At 46.4% G+C, this 14,665-nt stretch overlaps 1 protein-coding gene across 7 annotated transcripts in view; it reads left to right on the top strand.

Moving 5' to 3' along the window:
- Positions 1–14,665, top strand: part of MARCHF8 (membrane associated ring-CH-type finger 8) — a 135,413-nt gene that overhangs the window by 117,500 nt on the left and 3,248 nt on the right. For 5 of the 7 annotated variants that reach the window (XM_078077434.1, XM_036119941.2, XM_078077435.1 and 2 more), the window contains 5 exons: positions 8,725–8,807; positions 9,054–9,893; positions 11,311–11,491; positions 13,668–13,815; positions 14,236–14,657. In XM_078077434.1, the coding sequence (XP_077933560.1) occupies positions 8,725–8,807; positions 9,054–9,893; positions 11,311–11,491; positions 13,668–13,815; positions 14,236–14,540 (1,557 nt within the window). In that variant the 3' untranslated portion in view covers positions 14,541–14,657. Of the gene's footprint in view, positions 1–8,724; positions 8,808–9,053; positions 9,894–11,310; positions 11,492–13,667; positions 13,816–14,235; positions 14,658–14,665 lie in introns of those variants that run through there. The other 2 variants (XM_078077436.1, XM_078077437.1) reach the window with 2 other exon arrangements.

Genomic DNA, 14,665 nt, shown 5'->3' with positions numbered 1-14,665 from the left:
AAAACTGGAGCACGGGTACTGTCCTTTCTGCAGTCAGGCAATTAGTCATACTAGGCTCTGACATTTGCTGAAGGCTGGTACCTGGTAGAATATTTTAGAGCTCTGTGTAGTTTTATTCAGATACCATAAGCGTTATGTGCCTCTGGTTAATCAGATATTCCTGGGTCCAAGTCAGACCAGACCTGTTGAGCGGGCACCTAAAATTATTGCTGTTCTATTGTTTGGCAAGGAGATCTGAGTGAATTTAAGCATTGGCTCTCCTAGATCTCTTGAATATTTTCTAGTTATTGCTGCCATTTCATAGGAATGAGTTATAGTACAATGTCATGTGTAGACGTACATACAGCCTTAGGAAGGAGGCCACACTGTGGTATGGTTGTCAAGACTGGTGTCTGCTTCTCTGTGTTTCTAAATACAAAGTTGACCAGTGACAGACTTAGGTTGCTCAGACTTATAGGTTAAGTACAAGCCAAAATATACCTTTCTTAATTTATATTGAAGAAAACATCTATCCCAAAGACAAGATACTTTCCTGTGGCAGGAACAGGGAAGTGACTCGGAGGAGTTGAGTGGCATCACCAACATGGTGTAACCTCACTTGGGATCCTGATGGAGTGCCATGGGCACTGTTTTGCTCTTTGGCTCACCTTTTGCAGAGATTGACCATGTTTTCATATATATTTTTTCTTCTGACTGCTTATAATTTCATTTTTGGCTAAAGCTTTAGACCAGCGGTTTTCAAAACTTAGTTCTGAGTCTTCTTGAGGGGGAAGGGGCAAGGTTAAAACCAGTGTCATAATAACACTAGCAGATTATTTAATTGCCTTTTCACTCTTACTCTCTCATGAGTGTACAGTGGAGCTTCCCAGGGCCATGTAGCATCCGAGATGACATCTTCTCTCTGACACTAATGGAATGTGTGCTGGTGGCCTTGTGTTTTAAAGTTCTCTTTTCTTTTTAGAAAGAGAGAGGAGGGTGAGGGGCAGAAGGAGAGGGAAAGAGTGAATCTTAAGCAGGCTCCATGCCCAGCGAGGAGCCAGACTCAGGGCTCAGTTCTCACAACCCTGAGATCATGACCTGAGCTGAAATCAAGAGTTGGACACTTAATTGACTGAGCCACCCAGGTGCCCCTTTTGTTTTAAAGTTTTCTAATATAGTAAAGATTGACCGATGTAACCCACATAGACACAAGCTCTTTGGGGGCCTCAGTAATTTTTTAGAGCATAAAGGGGTCCTGAGACCAACAAGTTGGAGAACCTGTTTTACATCTATGAATAGGCAGTCACTGCAGAGTGCACTTGTTTTATTAAAACATTCAAATTCCTTGAACACCTACTGTGTGTCAGGCACTATGCTAGGCTAAACAGCAGCGGCTTCTGAGTCAGCATATTATTCCAGAAACATCTTTTTATAAACCTTGATAAGTGCTATGAAAGAAAAGAATGGGATTACAAGGACAGTGAAAAGCCCCTTTTGAGGAGAAATCTTAGGAGGGGCTGGTCATGCTGGATGGGGTGTGGGAGCATCCTCAGGAAGAGCAAGGGGGTGTGGGGTGCAGGGTGACCCAACACCGTGATTTTGGATCTTTTTATGGTTACACTTGTACTTTCTGGGAATGTGAAGTTATCTTTGCTCAGAAATCATTGCCTTTAATGTAATTTATTGAAAACCAGCTATATTTGTAAGGTTCCCAACAACAGCTAAAAGCCTGCTTTGGAAAATGAGCTATGAGAAAGTCCCCTCAGTGGTTCCTTTGCCTCTAACAGTGCTGTGATATATGCGCCTCATTGTGCTGGGGATGTAGTAGTATTCCCGTAACTCTAACTCTGTCTAAAAGGCCACCGTAGAAAAGAATTCAATGTTAGCACTACTTGCTAGGCAGTAATGAGAGTCATTTATAATGGAACTCATTTGAGAATTCAGTAGTTTTTATTGTACACTCTCCTCCATGAATCCTATATTGTATATGTTCTATATTTACTTTCTTAATGGTCAGTTTTAATTAATTGCTGTTGTGAAAGCTTGTTCTTGGCACATGCCTTCATCAAGAGTCAACATGTATTTATCAGAGCAGCCACAGAACTGGCTCTCCTTCAATTGTAGCTCATTTTCGAAGTTGAATACAACTGGGTATTTATAGAAATCAGAGTCTCTCTTTATAAGGAAGCATTTGTTTTCACAGAGCAACTTCTGTGCTAAGCAGAAAGTTTGCTGAAATTCAGTGTCAGTCTGTATTGCAGTCTAACCAAGTTAGACTTTATTTGGCTTTATTTATGTGAAGTCAGGCCTGCTGAGCTGGCAGTAAGGAGCAGATTATTATCTCCTGGTCTGGGAGGGAGTGAGGACGGCAGTAGCATTTAGTCACGTACTGAGCAGTAACTAAGTGTCAGATAGTCTGCTAAGCACCATTTCTAAAATGCCCCACCCTGATGCCCAGACCCTGTGTATGTGATGAGGCATCATTCCCAGGATATTATGTTGTATGAATCACATGAGCTCTTAAAAGCAGAGCCCTTTCTCTGGCTGGTGGCTCAAAAGAGGACATGAGAGATTGGAAGTAAGAGTGGACTTGAGAATGGGGAGGGATTGACAGGGAACTCAGGTGGCCCCTGACTGACAGCCACATCCTGCCACCAACCCGAATGAATGTGGAAGTGTATTCTTCCCCAGAGCGTGCAGAAAGGAGGGAGACCCTGAGCAGAGAACCCCATCACACTGCGGGTCAGATCCAGCATTTGCGTGGTTTTAAGGCACGGAGGGTGCGCTCCTGTGTTACACAGCGGTAGAATGTAATACAGGTGGAAACGCTGTCCTCATGGAGGAAAGCCCTTCCTTCTCGGGCGCTGTGAGAACTCGCGCCTCTCAAATCTCTGTGCTCACGGTGTCACATGCTCTCCTGATTGAGCCGTCGTCTTCTTTTTCTTCTTTGGGTATTTTGTATTTGTAGAAATAGTGTAATAACTTTCAAATTATTTTGACCATGATCAAAATTTGACCATGATTATTTTGTACCATGATTGCTACAAAACAGTTTTTACATTGAAACTCCGTTTACTCACAAACACAACTGAAAGAAAAAATTCCTCCAAAAGACTTAATCCTTAGGATGTCAGATGCATTCTGACATCTATTTTATTTCATTTATAAAAATTATGGATCATGACTCACTAACTCCATTTCTTCACAGGCCTTTCCAGAGTTGGAAAATCGGTACAGTTGATTGTGCTTCTGTAGTTTTATTTTACTTCTTAAACTTTTAATCACATGTTATTTAAAAAATGAATTTGTGGTTAGGAAATATGTGTTCATGGTAAAAGAGGTGTACTGGTTGGGAAGGGTCTCCATTGAAGTACTTCTTTCTCCTGCCCAGGGTCTCTGGTCTCCTTCCACATTTCAGAGGAAACCACTGTTAGGAGCCTTGCAGTGTGCACCGTCCTGTTGATAAATAGTCTGCACGGGCCGGCACACAGGGTGTGGTTCTCCCCTCTGCCTGTCCCTCCACGTCCCAAGTACTGGGCAGAACAGTACCTTTCCCTTCGTTGAATGACCGCCTAGTGTTCCTTTCTGTTAATGTAGCAGCACTGACTCAGTCAGCTCCAGGCCCATGGGCACTGAGGTCATGCCGGGTGATTGCTCCCCCAAACAGTGCTGAACAAACCTATTTGTGCATATGTGTGGGGATGAATTCCGAAAGAAGAATTGCCGGGACAAAGTGAATGTGCATTTGTAATTTAGAGAGTAATTGCCAAATTGCCCTCTTCTGGAGTTAAGCAATTTGCTTTCCCACCAGCAGTGTATAAGCATGGCTGTTTTCCCACATGTTTGCCAACACAGGTATTAGTTGATTTAAAACAAAACAAACAGACTTTTTTGTTGTTGCTGATGGTGTATCTCATTGTAGTTTTAATTTGTATTTCTCATTGTAAGAGAGGTTAAGCATCTTTTTATGTTTTTTTTTTTAAGATTTTATTTATTTATTTGACAGAGACACAGTGAGAGAGGGAACACAGGCAGGGGGAGCGGGAGAGGGAGAAGCAGGCCTCCTGCTGAGCAGGGAGCCCGATGCGGGGCTCGATCCCAGGACCCTGGGATCATGACCTGAGCCGAAGGCAGACGCTTAATGGCTGGGCCACCCAAGCACCCCAACATCTTTTTATGTTTTAAGAGCCATCTGTACTTCGTTTCCCCATTTTTTTCTATTAAGTTTGAGGGCACTTGTAAACAGGAGCCCAGCTTGTCTCTTACCTTCCTTATCCAGTCCTTCTTCAAATTGCTCCTGGCTTAAAAGCAAATGAACCCAACCAGACCATTTCTTGTGGCCCTATACCTGTTGATGTAAATCAGATGGGTGAATTCACTTTTGTTAGGGCCCTGAGCCCCAGATGTAGCTTTGCCAGTAAATGAAAAGAAGATCCACTGAGGGTTTACAGCAGAGAAGGAGGGAGGGGGTGGTAGAGAGGGAGGTTGGGAAGTAACCTATTGGAAGGAGCAGGGGAAGGAAGTGAAGCAAGAGGAGAGCCGGGGAAGGTCCGGCTGGTGTCCTGCAGTGAGAAAGTCCCTCTGAGTGAAATTGGTTAAGTTCCTGGCATGGACGGAGAAAAGTACTTGATGAGTCTGTTTCAACGGCAGTAGGTTCTTGCAAAAGGAAACGCCAGCTTCTACCAAAGCTATATTGGAAGTTTTCCTTTGGTTGTTTTTGGCAGCCTTGACAAAGTAATTTAAAACAGTGAGTTTGATAGGAAAGACAACCACTAAGTGACTTGAGTACTGACAAATTATCTAAAATTGTCATTCCTAAGAAATAAACTCAACTGGGATTTAGGCCTGGATGGAATCCAGAGGTTTGTTTGCATAATTGATTACAACATCTTAAGAGGAGGGGATTTTTTACGAAAATTTTTTTGTAGTGAGATTGCTTTACATTCCTTTACATGACCAGAACTTTTGTTTGAGAACCAACAAAGAGCTTCAGGAACACAGAGCTTTAGTTTTCTCGACACATGGGAATGTTCTCATTATGAACATTTACACGTACTTTTACAGCAGAGTCCTGGTGTGGTCTGATCTTCTGGAGGAGAGAGGGTGCTCTCCTTTTCCCTTAAGGCGAGTAGTGCTGGCCCGTAGCCTCCCCCCTGCCACCTGCCCTCTGCCCTCGGGCTGAGCGGGAGAGCTGTCCAGTGCTCCAAGCCTCTGAGGGGGCACTGCTGGCCCCTGACTTATCTTAACGTCCCCAGCTGGACTCTGGCACTGTATTTGAACTGTATTTGTAGGCTTCATTTTGTCCTTGCTGTTGACGATCATTCCAGTCTTTAAAATCCTCATTGGTAGGTTGATAGATTTTACTCAGCTTGATACCAGCAACAAGTTAAGCTTTTTAAAATTGTTGATGCTATGCTTTGGTGATCGTTTTACATGTGGACTTGGCCTGAACTTCAACTTCTTTAGCTGGAAACAGCAGGTGCCTCTTAAGAGATCTGTGATGGCCCCATAAATCTTGCTTGTTTTCTCATTCTTACTGGAGGAGTCAGCCAGGATAAGGAATTTGTTGGTTTGTATGTATGGATGTATTTATAAAGATTTTATTTATTTATTTGAGAGAGAGAGCGAGAGATCAGGAGCAGGGCGGAGGGATAGAAGGAGAAGCAGAGGAGCCCGATGTGGGACTCGACCTGCTGAAGGCAGACACTTAATTGACTGAGCCACCCAGGTGCCCTTGTTGGTTTGTATTTATATAAAACAACAGAAAGTAGATTTTAAAAAATTTCCTTGAAACCTCATGATCTAATAAGAGAAATTTTTTCTCTGTAATTGGGAGGCTTGTTGAGGCTTGGACATTACCTGCTGAAAGTGTCTCGTGATTTTTTGTGGGATTGGGAGAGGATGAAATGAAGACAGGGACACAGATAGGATGTTGAGACTATTCCTTTTTCCCTAAATAAGCAGATCAGGGGCTTGGGACCGCTGCCACCGACTCACAGGCATGATGCTTTGCTGCAGGTACACACATGACTGTATGAGCTCCCAGGGGTCCACCTGAGACACCAAATTCATGGGGAAGTGATCCCAGGTCCTGTTGTGGGTGTGGGCCGTCTGGCTGCTTCCCTGGTGCAGGCCTTGCTCTGTCCTGAGGCTCTTCCCTCCTGCCACCCAGCACTCCCCTGTTTTGGGCGTGTGATGATGTGATCACTACCCCAGACTTCCCTTTTTGACATGGGTCACTTGAATTCAGGACAGGAGTGAGAAGCCATTTTCTTTTGATTTCAGCTTCCTGTCTGAGACCTGCCTCCTCCCAGGAAACCGACTATTTTCCACATTCAGTTAGAACATGTGGGTTCTTTGGTGACTCAACAGATGTGCTAGTTGAGTACTACTGCAGGATTTTAGCACACACATTCAATGTGATATCATGTAACTTCTTGGACCAGGTTTCAGGTTAAGCTGGATTTTAAAGTGATGTTTAGTTCTCCAGCTGGGGAGCGGGACCATTGAAGCCCCCAATATGACTGCCAGGTCTGGCTCTCTCCAGGTGGGCGCATTTGCTGGGGAGGGCAGATGGGGAGAGCTTCTGGGCAGTGGTGCTGCCGGTCTTGGTGGCTGGCCCATGGCAGGGGTCCCGTAGCTTCAGTGCCAGGATGAGACCCAGCCCCTGGGGATGGGGCTTAGCAAGAGTGGGGTCTAGACCTCAGCCAGGGAATTGTGGGCCTCCCTCGAATCATGGAGCAGGGCTGAAGGCCACTTGGGGGGGGCGGTGCCTGGGGAAGGTAGGGAGGTAATGTGGGCTTGCTCTTGATAAGACTCATGGTACTGTTTTCATGTGGCTGTTTAGGTGTGTGAGGCAGATGCTCACTCAAGCTGACTGTCTTAGGAGGGAAGAATGCATTTATATGAATATGCATAGTGCTCTGAGGGCCATGGGAACTCAGGAATCTGAGTCTAGAGAAGGCGTAGCAAGGATCCCAGAGAGGTTGGAGTGGGAGGCTGGGGGACCCTGGGAGGCTGAGGTACACTCTTCCTGTTTCTCTCCTTCCACTTCTCTTTCCACTGTGGTGCTCCTTCACCCTCCTAGAGCTCTTTTCTCATCTTGGCTTGTTTATAAGCCCTCAAAGCCCCTGATCTGTGTCACGACCTTTTGCTACACATTCTTTCAAATTTAAATTTTCTTTTAATTTTATTTTATTATGTTATGTTAGTCACCATACATCATTCGTTTTTGATGTGGTGATCCACAATCCATTGTTTTCGTATAACACCCAGTCCTCCATGCAGTACGTGCCCTCCTTAATACCCATCACCGGGCCAACCCATCCCCCACCCCCTCCCCTCTAGAACCCTCAGTTTGTTTCTCAGAGTCCATAGTCTCTCATGGTTCATCTCTCCCTCCGATTTCCACCCCCCTTCATTTTTCCCTTCCTTCTCCTAATGTCCTCCATGCTACTCCTTATGTTCCACAAATAAGTGAAATCATATGATAATTGACTTTCTCTGCTTGACTTATTTCACTTAGCATAATCTCCTCCAGTCCCAACCATGTTGATGTAAAAGTTGGGTATTCATCTTTTCTGATGACTGAGCAATATTCCATTGTATATATGGACCACATCTTCTTTATCCATTCATCTGTTGAAGGGCATCTTGGCTCTTTCCACAGTTTGGCTGTTGCGGACATTGCTGCTATGAACATTGGGGTGCATATGGCCCTTCTTTTCACTACATCTTGATTCTTTTTCTTAAATCACAATCCCATGATTAGAACTCTTGGGAACCTTCTTTGCTCAGCCCCCTCCAGGGCCCCAGGTCGAGCTATGGATCGGCGGCCCTGTGGTCACCTAGTCTCCCTTTTGTGTAAAGAGTTCTGGTGGCGGGGTAGCAAGGTGTCCTGGACCCAGTGTAGGGTGAGTAGGAGAGAGCACTCACATCCAGCCATCCTGATTAGGATTACCCCTGGAACCAGGTTAAAGAGTGCCAGGTGGGGAAGGTAAGCACTGGCAGGGAAGGCCCCTCACATCTCTTTTGCATTTGCATATACCATCTGGTTCTTTTCTCTTCTCTTCTCTCTTTTCCCCTCCCCTCCCTTCACCTCCCCTTCTGTAGGCTCCCAATGTGGGGCTTGAACTTATGACCCTGAGATCAAGAATTGCATGCTGTACCGACTGAGCCAGCCAGCTCCCCCCGCCGGCCCCCCCCCCCCCCCCGTCTAGTACTTGATTTCTTGACTATGTATGAACTAATTAAATTTAAAGATTTTTTTTTAATTTATTTATTTGACAGAGAGATAGCACAAGTAGGCAGAGCGGCAGGCAGAGGGAAAGGGAGAAGCAGGCTCTCTGCTGAGCAGGGAGCCCGACGCGGGGCTCGATCCCAGGAGCCTGGGATCATGACCCGAGCCGAAGGCAGCCGCTTAACCGACTGAGCCACCCAGGTGCCCCTGAACTAATTAAATTTAGATGCTCAGGAAATAAAGGATCACTGAATCTGCGGGAGATTGGTATTGCTGCTGTAGAGTCTCAAATAGTTCTTGGCTACACTTTTACACCCATAGAAGAAAAGAGTGCTGTTTGATTTGTTTTGCCTCAGCTCATCAGGACCTTAAATATGTATTATTCAGCGAGCAGTAGGAAATAGCAGGTGTTCTTAGATTCTCTGTCCATTGCCATTCGGAAGGAGATGGAGTCACTGTCCCCTTTGCTCTTTCCTCTGTAACTGACTGGAGGCGTGTCATTGCAGGTTGGGGGTTCTTCGTTGGCGTCGGCTCCGGTGTCCGCCTTCCCTCGCTCTTCTGTCACACCGTCCAATCAGGACATCTGCAGGTAACGCTCTGCTTCAGATGCTGTAGGGGTTCATGTGACATCCCAGAAATAAGCATTAGTGTCTGCAGGTTCTCGATTTTCCATTTGCTCAGTTAGTATGCCTTTGCTGTAAACAGCTGGCTCAGGTTTATGTACTGTTTGCTCACCAAGTTACCACACGAGTCTCATTTCTTCACTTGGATGTCTATTCTCTTTTAAGATTGTTTTTACTTCCTGTGCTTTTATTCCACTGTTCTCTGCATGCAGTTCCAGTGCAGTGTGTTCTGAGTGTTGTCACCAAAGTCCCGTGCAGTCTGCTGTTGTCTTGAAAGCTCCTCCCTGCCAGAGTTCTCTGACACAAGGGCTCACTGTGACAGTTATCTGTAAAGACACATTGTCCAAGAGAAATTCCTGTGGTTCAGAACGGGCCCAGGCCTTGAAGCCTGTTGACAATACCAAAGCCAGAAGAACACTAAAGTTCTCAAAATCCTTAAACGATGTGGGCGAGAAGGCCCAGGATACTGTGGAAAGTTTTGACTATGTGGAAAGAACTTGCTCCGAAGGGAAACTGATACTCCCTCCAGATCCGGGTCTGAGAATTAACAGGTTCCACCAAAAGGAAAAAAGAGCACTGCATCGCAAACCTCTTGGCAATTCCAAACATTCTTGTGTTTCCTCCCTTTCTGCCAATCGATCAACTGCCTCAGAGGTGGAAGCTGGCAAGGGGGGCATGCACGTCCCCCTTTTGGAGGAGAAAGCAGATGGCGAAGCCGTGTCCCGGAGCCGGCGGCTGCTCCGGTACCTGTTCTCGCTCTCACACGGCTCGAGCGCCCGCAGCCTGCACAGGTTCCATGAGCTGGAGAACTGTGCCGCCCGTCTGCACACCGCCAAGTCCTCCAGCGGGCTGGCAGGGAGCGCGGGCTTCTGCTCGGATGAGATGGGAGACGACGATGTCTTTGAGGACAGCACATCTGCAAAGTGGAAAAGCAAGGTCCTGCGGGCGCCCCTCTGCTCAGTGGAGAAGGACAGTGACCTGGATTGTCCTTCTCCCCCCTCTGAAAAATGCCCCCCGATCTCTCCTGTGTCCACGTCAGGGGATGCCTGCAGGTTGGTTTGCCAAGAACCACCATTCTGACCAGCTCTGCTCCCCAGACCTCGGTGGCCTCATCTTGCTTTTAATATGTGAAGTTTCAGGAAAATGAAGTAATGGGGGGGGGGGCGTTGGTAGACAATTGTGGGTTAATGGTTTTCTCCAGAACAATGGAGTATTGATATCATTTGACAAACCAGTTTTTATGAGATGGGTCCCAGATAGTTTCACAGATGATTAAAGGGGAAGAAGCTACACATATTAAAGGCCAAGCTGACTCTTCTCAACCAAAAATAAGTAGAGTTTGCTTAAGGAAATTGGAAGAAAGAAAATAGTATCTCGTTTTCCAGCTTGAGGATGTAGATGTTAAGCATTGGCTGCCCCTTCCAGCTTCATTTTTACCCTTTGTTCCAGTTGCAACACAGTGTACATGGGAAGAGGCCGGCCTCCCGCAGCACCTTCCTTCCTTCCTTTTTAGCTCGGATGTGGTCACCTCTGCCCAGGTCCTGACTCCACTTCCCACCTTTGTCTTCCCATGTGCAGCATCCTTGTCTGGCTTCCAGAATCTTTCAGAATCCGTTCTTTGTCACCACTCTCAAGCTTTCCCTATTCCAGTCTTTCCCTGGGTGCCCCTTCCGGGCCAGCTGTTACCATTTCTAACAGTTGGATCAGAAACCCCTCTCACAGAAACAAAGAGCTGTGAGCCTGGCCAGGGCCCAGCTCCTGTCAGGCCAGGTGTCCCTACCTGTTCTCCAGCTGCTGGATCGGACCCTTCTGTTTCTCAAAAGTCTGTTAAGTTCCTTGAGGTTAGTAGCTACATCCTCTTGCATGCACCCTTAGAAATCATGAATGATTTAAAATTATCACTTCCTCAAAAAAGAAACAAATGGCGGCACCTTCTCATGGGGTTTTTAGGTCCAGGAGAGGTCCTGTGTTTTCTCTGTGTACTGTCTGAGGGAGGACAGAGATGTGTAGTATTGTGTGTGAAGGTGAAGTCAGTGATTATGACTAAAAAGCAAGTTCATCATCTTTTTAAGTCACTGGTATTTTTGGAAAGTAGAGTGCTAGTTTTACACAGAAATTTTTCCTCTAATTATTTTAACATGTTGTGAAAGAGGCTTCCATGTTGCCTTAAATTTGGCTTTCAGTGAAGTTCTTAAATCTTACCAAAAATGACTGCTTTGTCACTTCTTATATCATTTTTTCCTCTCTGATGCAAAATGCCATCCAGACTTTCCATGTTGGTGCGGTAAGCTAGAAGTTTTTAGTTTGTAGTCATCGTTCACATCCGTGTTTGTGTGTTTTTGTGCTTGTGGTCCTTTCTGTGATGTTTGTTGTTGAAAGTTTTCACTGGGGGGATTGACCCTCCCCTGAAGCGTCCTCTTCCCTGGTATGTGGCCCTCCTGGTAATGACTGGCTTTGCTCTCCCCGCAGGATCTGCCACTGTGAAGGGGATGACGAGAGCCCTCTGATCACCCCCTGCCGCTGCACGGGGAGCCTGCACTTCGTGCACCAGACCTGCCTGCAGCAGTGGATCAAGAGCTCCGACACGCGCTGCTGTGAGCTCTGCAAGTACGAGTTCATCATGGAGGTCAAGCTGAAGCCTTTGCGAAAAGTACGTGGAAGGGCACCTTTGGAAGTGCTCTCACCTCTTTGAAATGAGGGGCCCCTGGCAGAGTTAGCCCCTTGGCCGGGATGAAGCCGTCGCTCGCCTACGCTCCTGTCTGTCAGAAGTGGGTGCTGGCTCAGGTGTTCACGCTGCAGGCGTCATCGTTTCCGGGTCTTCTTTCCTGCTCCCTCCTCTCAGGAAGAAGCTCTTTCTGACCCTTCAGTCCTAACGTGTTTTTCAGTCAGACTAAGACTGCTTGCTTGTCTGTGTCAGTCGTTTGGCCCTCAGTGGCCCTGTGGTCCCATGTTTGGACCACAGACTGTTTTGTGACATCTTAGCATTTAATTTTATATGTATTAACTGTTCATGTCTTGCCTCTGATTAGGACTGTATATTATTAGACAGTATCTTTCCCTTGCACAAAGCACATAGTACATTTATTTGTTAGATACCTGTGATAAGTATTTGCTAGTTGGTAGGGGGATGCAGGCAGGTCTGGTGCACGAAGTGCAGGCTCCCCGTGCAGCGGCAGGGGGTGATCAGAGGGCTCTCGTCATCCCCTTCACAGTGGCAGATCCTGCGGGGAGAGCAAAGCCAGTCATTACCAGGAGGGCCACATACCAGGGAAGGGGACGCTTCAAGGGAGGGTCAATCCCCCCAGTGAAAACTTTCAACGACAAACATCACAGGGTGGGTGGGAAAAGAGAGGAACTGCAGGCCCTACGGGAAACGCCCCTCTCTTCAGGCCCCATGTCACGGCTCCCTCTGAGTGGAGCCTCGTCTGGTGGGCGCCTCCTGTGTAAGTGGTTCAATGTGTTTCTCTGTATGCCCGGCACATAAGGTTTTGTTTGGTAGAATAAGACTTGTTCATATCTCAGACTTTTGATACGTATATTCAAGGGGGATCACACAATCACATCACAACACACGAATGTTCGATTAAATGGTGGCAGAGCACGTCAGACATTTAGGAGCATTGGCTGTGGGCTGGAGCCTTGGGGAGGTGGAGTGGTGGTAGCGTCACAGAATGTTTGGGTGTTCAAGCCGTTCTTGAAGGGTCAGTAGGATTTGGAGTAAAGTGAAAGGAGTTTAGAGAGGTCAGACTGTGTAGAAAAGCATACACCAAAAAGGTGAGGGTGAGCGTTTCAGGTCAGTGTGAAAGGCTTGGGCTGAGTGTACGTAAAGAAATAGCAGGAAATCAGGGAGCAGGGGGGCATTTTAGGAGGAAAGCCAAAAGAAGATACTATATAAAACCATAGCAAAAAGCACTCGGGGTGTTGGAGAGGCAGATGCAAACTACTTAAAAAATGTTTTGCCCCGTAAAGACCGTATAATTTATTGGATACCTACTCTCTGCTGGTCCCTCAAATGAGACTTGTAGCAATTCGACCAATGTAGATAATCCACGAGGCTCTACTTTCAGCTTGTCCTACATAGAACCATCTGGAGAGAGGCTGTGACTAGGGCTGGCCAAGGATATGCAGAGTGTTTACACTTTGTTCTTTTTCTCCATCTTTATGTTTTCTTCTGATTCGGAAAGCAGTAAATGAAAGAGAAAATCTGGCTCTTTGGAGTCAATTAATGAGCTCCTAGAGGAGATGGGACTGGCAGAGCCTGCTTGTACCAGGAACTCTTAGCATCGATTTCAAGCTGTTGCTGCCAAAGTAGCAAAGGACCAAAGAGTGAGCGCCTTCTGCCATCACCTTCATGATGTAGTGTGACCCATCTAGTGTGTTGTGACGTCATCAACCCTCTTCCCCTTGCCCACGCCAGTCAGCAAGGCAGGGAGGTCTCCTGTGTGCCACCTGGGTCGGGGGCCAACATGCTGGTTTCATCAGGACTGGAACCAGAGAGTCCTTTAGCTAGCCATTGGCTGTCTGCCTGCAAGAATAAGCAGACAAGAGGATTGATCTCTGGTTGTGTCCATAGCTCATCTTGATCCCAGCTTCTTTTCATTGCATAAAAAGTTGGCTGTTGACAGAATACCAGTGCCTGGTACCTGGTTGAAGCCAAGTGGTTTCAGGCGAATGACTTTTGGTATTTGGGAAAATTCATGAAGTCTGGGAAAAGGGGAGGGGAGATTGGGTAAGCCAATCTTACCCATCTACAGTGCTCTCACCCCCATTGTAGCCCTTTTATGTCTGGGGTCCTGCACCTCATGCTCTGTGTGTTGTCTTTCCAGTGGGAGAAGTTGCAGATGACGGCCAGTGAGCGCAGGAAGATCATGTGCTCAGTGACATTCCATGTCATCGCCATCACCTGTGTGGTCTGGTCCTTGTATGTGCTCATCGACCGTACCACCGAGGAGATCAAACACGGACAGGCAACAGGTATGTGCTCAGAGTGAAAGATGAGCTCAGCATAGAGATCCTGGATAACACACGGGGGTCATTCCAGATTGGTTTTTAAGTCAGACTTCAAATGTCTGGGTTTCTGGAGCAGGGGCATCAATTATGAAGCACCAAGCATCGTTTTTGGATGTTTCTCTTGCTGTGGTGAGTACTTTTTAAAAAACCCAGTTAGAAGAGGTCAGCTCAGGGAGAATCTCCACACACTGTCTCCTGGAAGAGCAGCAAGATAAGAGAGTGGATACCCTCTGCCATCCCTCTGCCATACCACCTTTGATGAAGCAAGATTTGATGAGTGAAGAATCCATTGGTCATGGGTGGGAAGGTCAGAAGTTGTGTTTTGTTTACTTTAGATCTTAAATTAGGTCTGCTGATAGGCTAACCGGGTTTTTCCCCTTCCAGGAATCCTAGAGTGGCCTTTTTGGACTAAACTGGTGGTTGTGGCCATCGGCTTTACCGGCGGACTTCTTTTTATGTATGTTCAGTGCAAAGTGTATGTACAATTATGGAAGAGACTCAAGGCTTATAACAGAGTAATCTATGTTCAAAACTGTCCAGAAACAAGCAAAAAGAATATTTTCGAAAAATCTGCACTAACAGAACCGAACTTTGAAAATAAAGATGGACATGGAATCTGTCATTCTGACACAAACTCTTCTTGTTGGACAGAACCTGAAGACACTGGAACAGAAATCGTTCATGTCTGATTTTGTGCAGGGGTTAGTTTTCCTGGACATCGAAGAACAGCTGAAGGAAATTGTTTACTGCCAATTGTGTACCTTTTCTTACGTCCTTTAATAGCATAGACCGGGCAGGTGACTGTTTTAATGGC

This window comes from Halichoerus grypus, chromosome 7 (assembly GCF_964656455.1).
Source record: "Halichoerus grypus chromosome 7, mHalGry1.hap1.1, whole genome shotgun sequence".
In the NCBI taxonomy this organism is placed as follows: Eukaryota; Metazoa; Chordata; class Mammalia; order Carnivora; family Phocidae; genus Halichoerus; species Halichoerus grypus.
The sequence above is the reverse complement of the archived record's forward strand: the minus strand, read 5'-3'. Positions and strand labels throughout refer to the sequence as shown.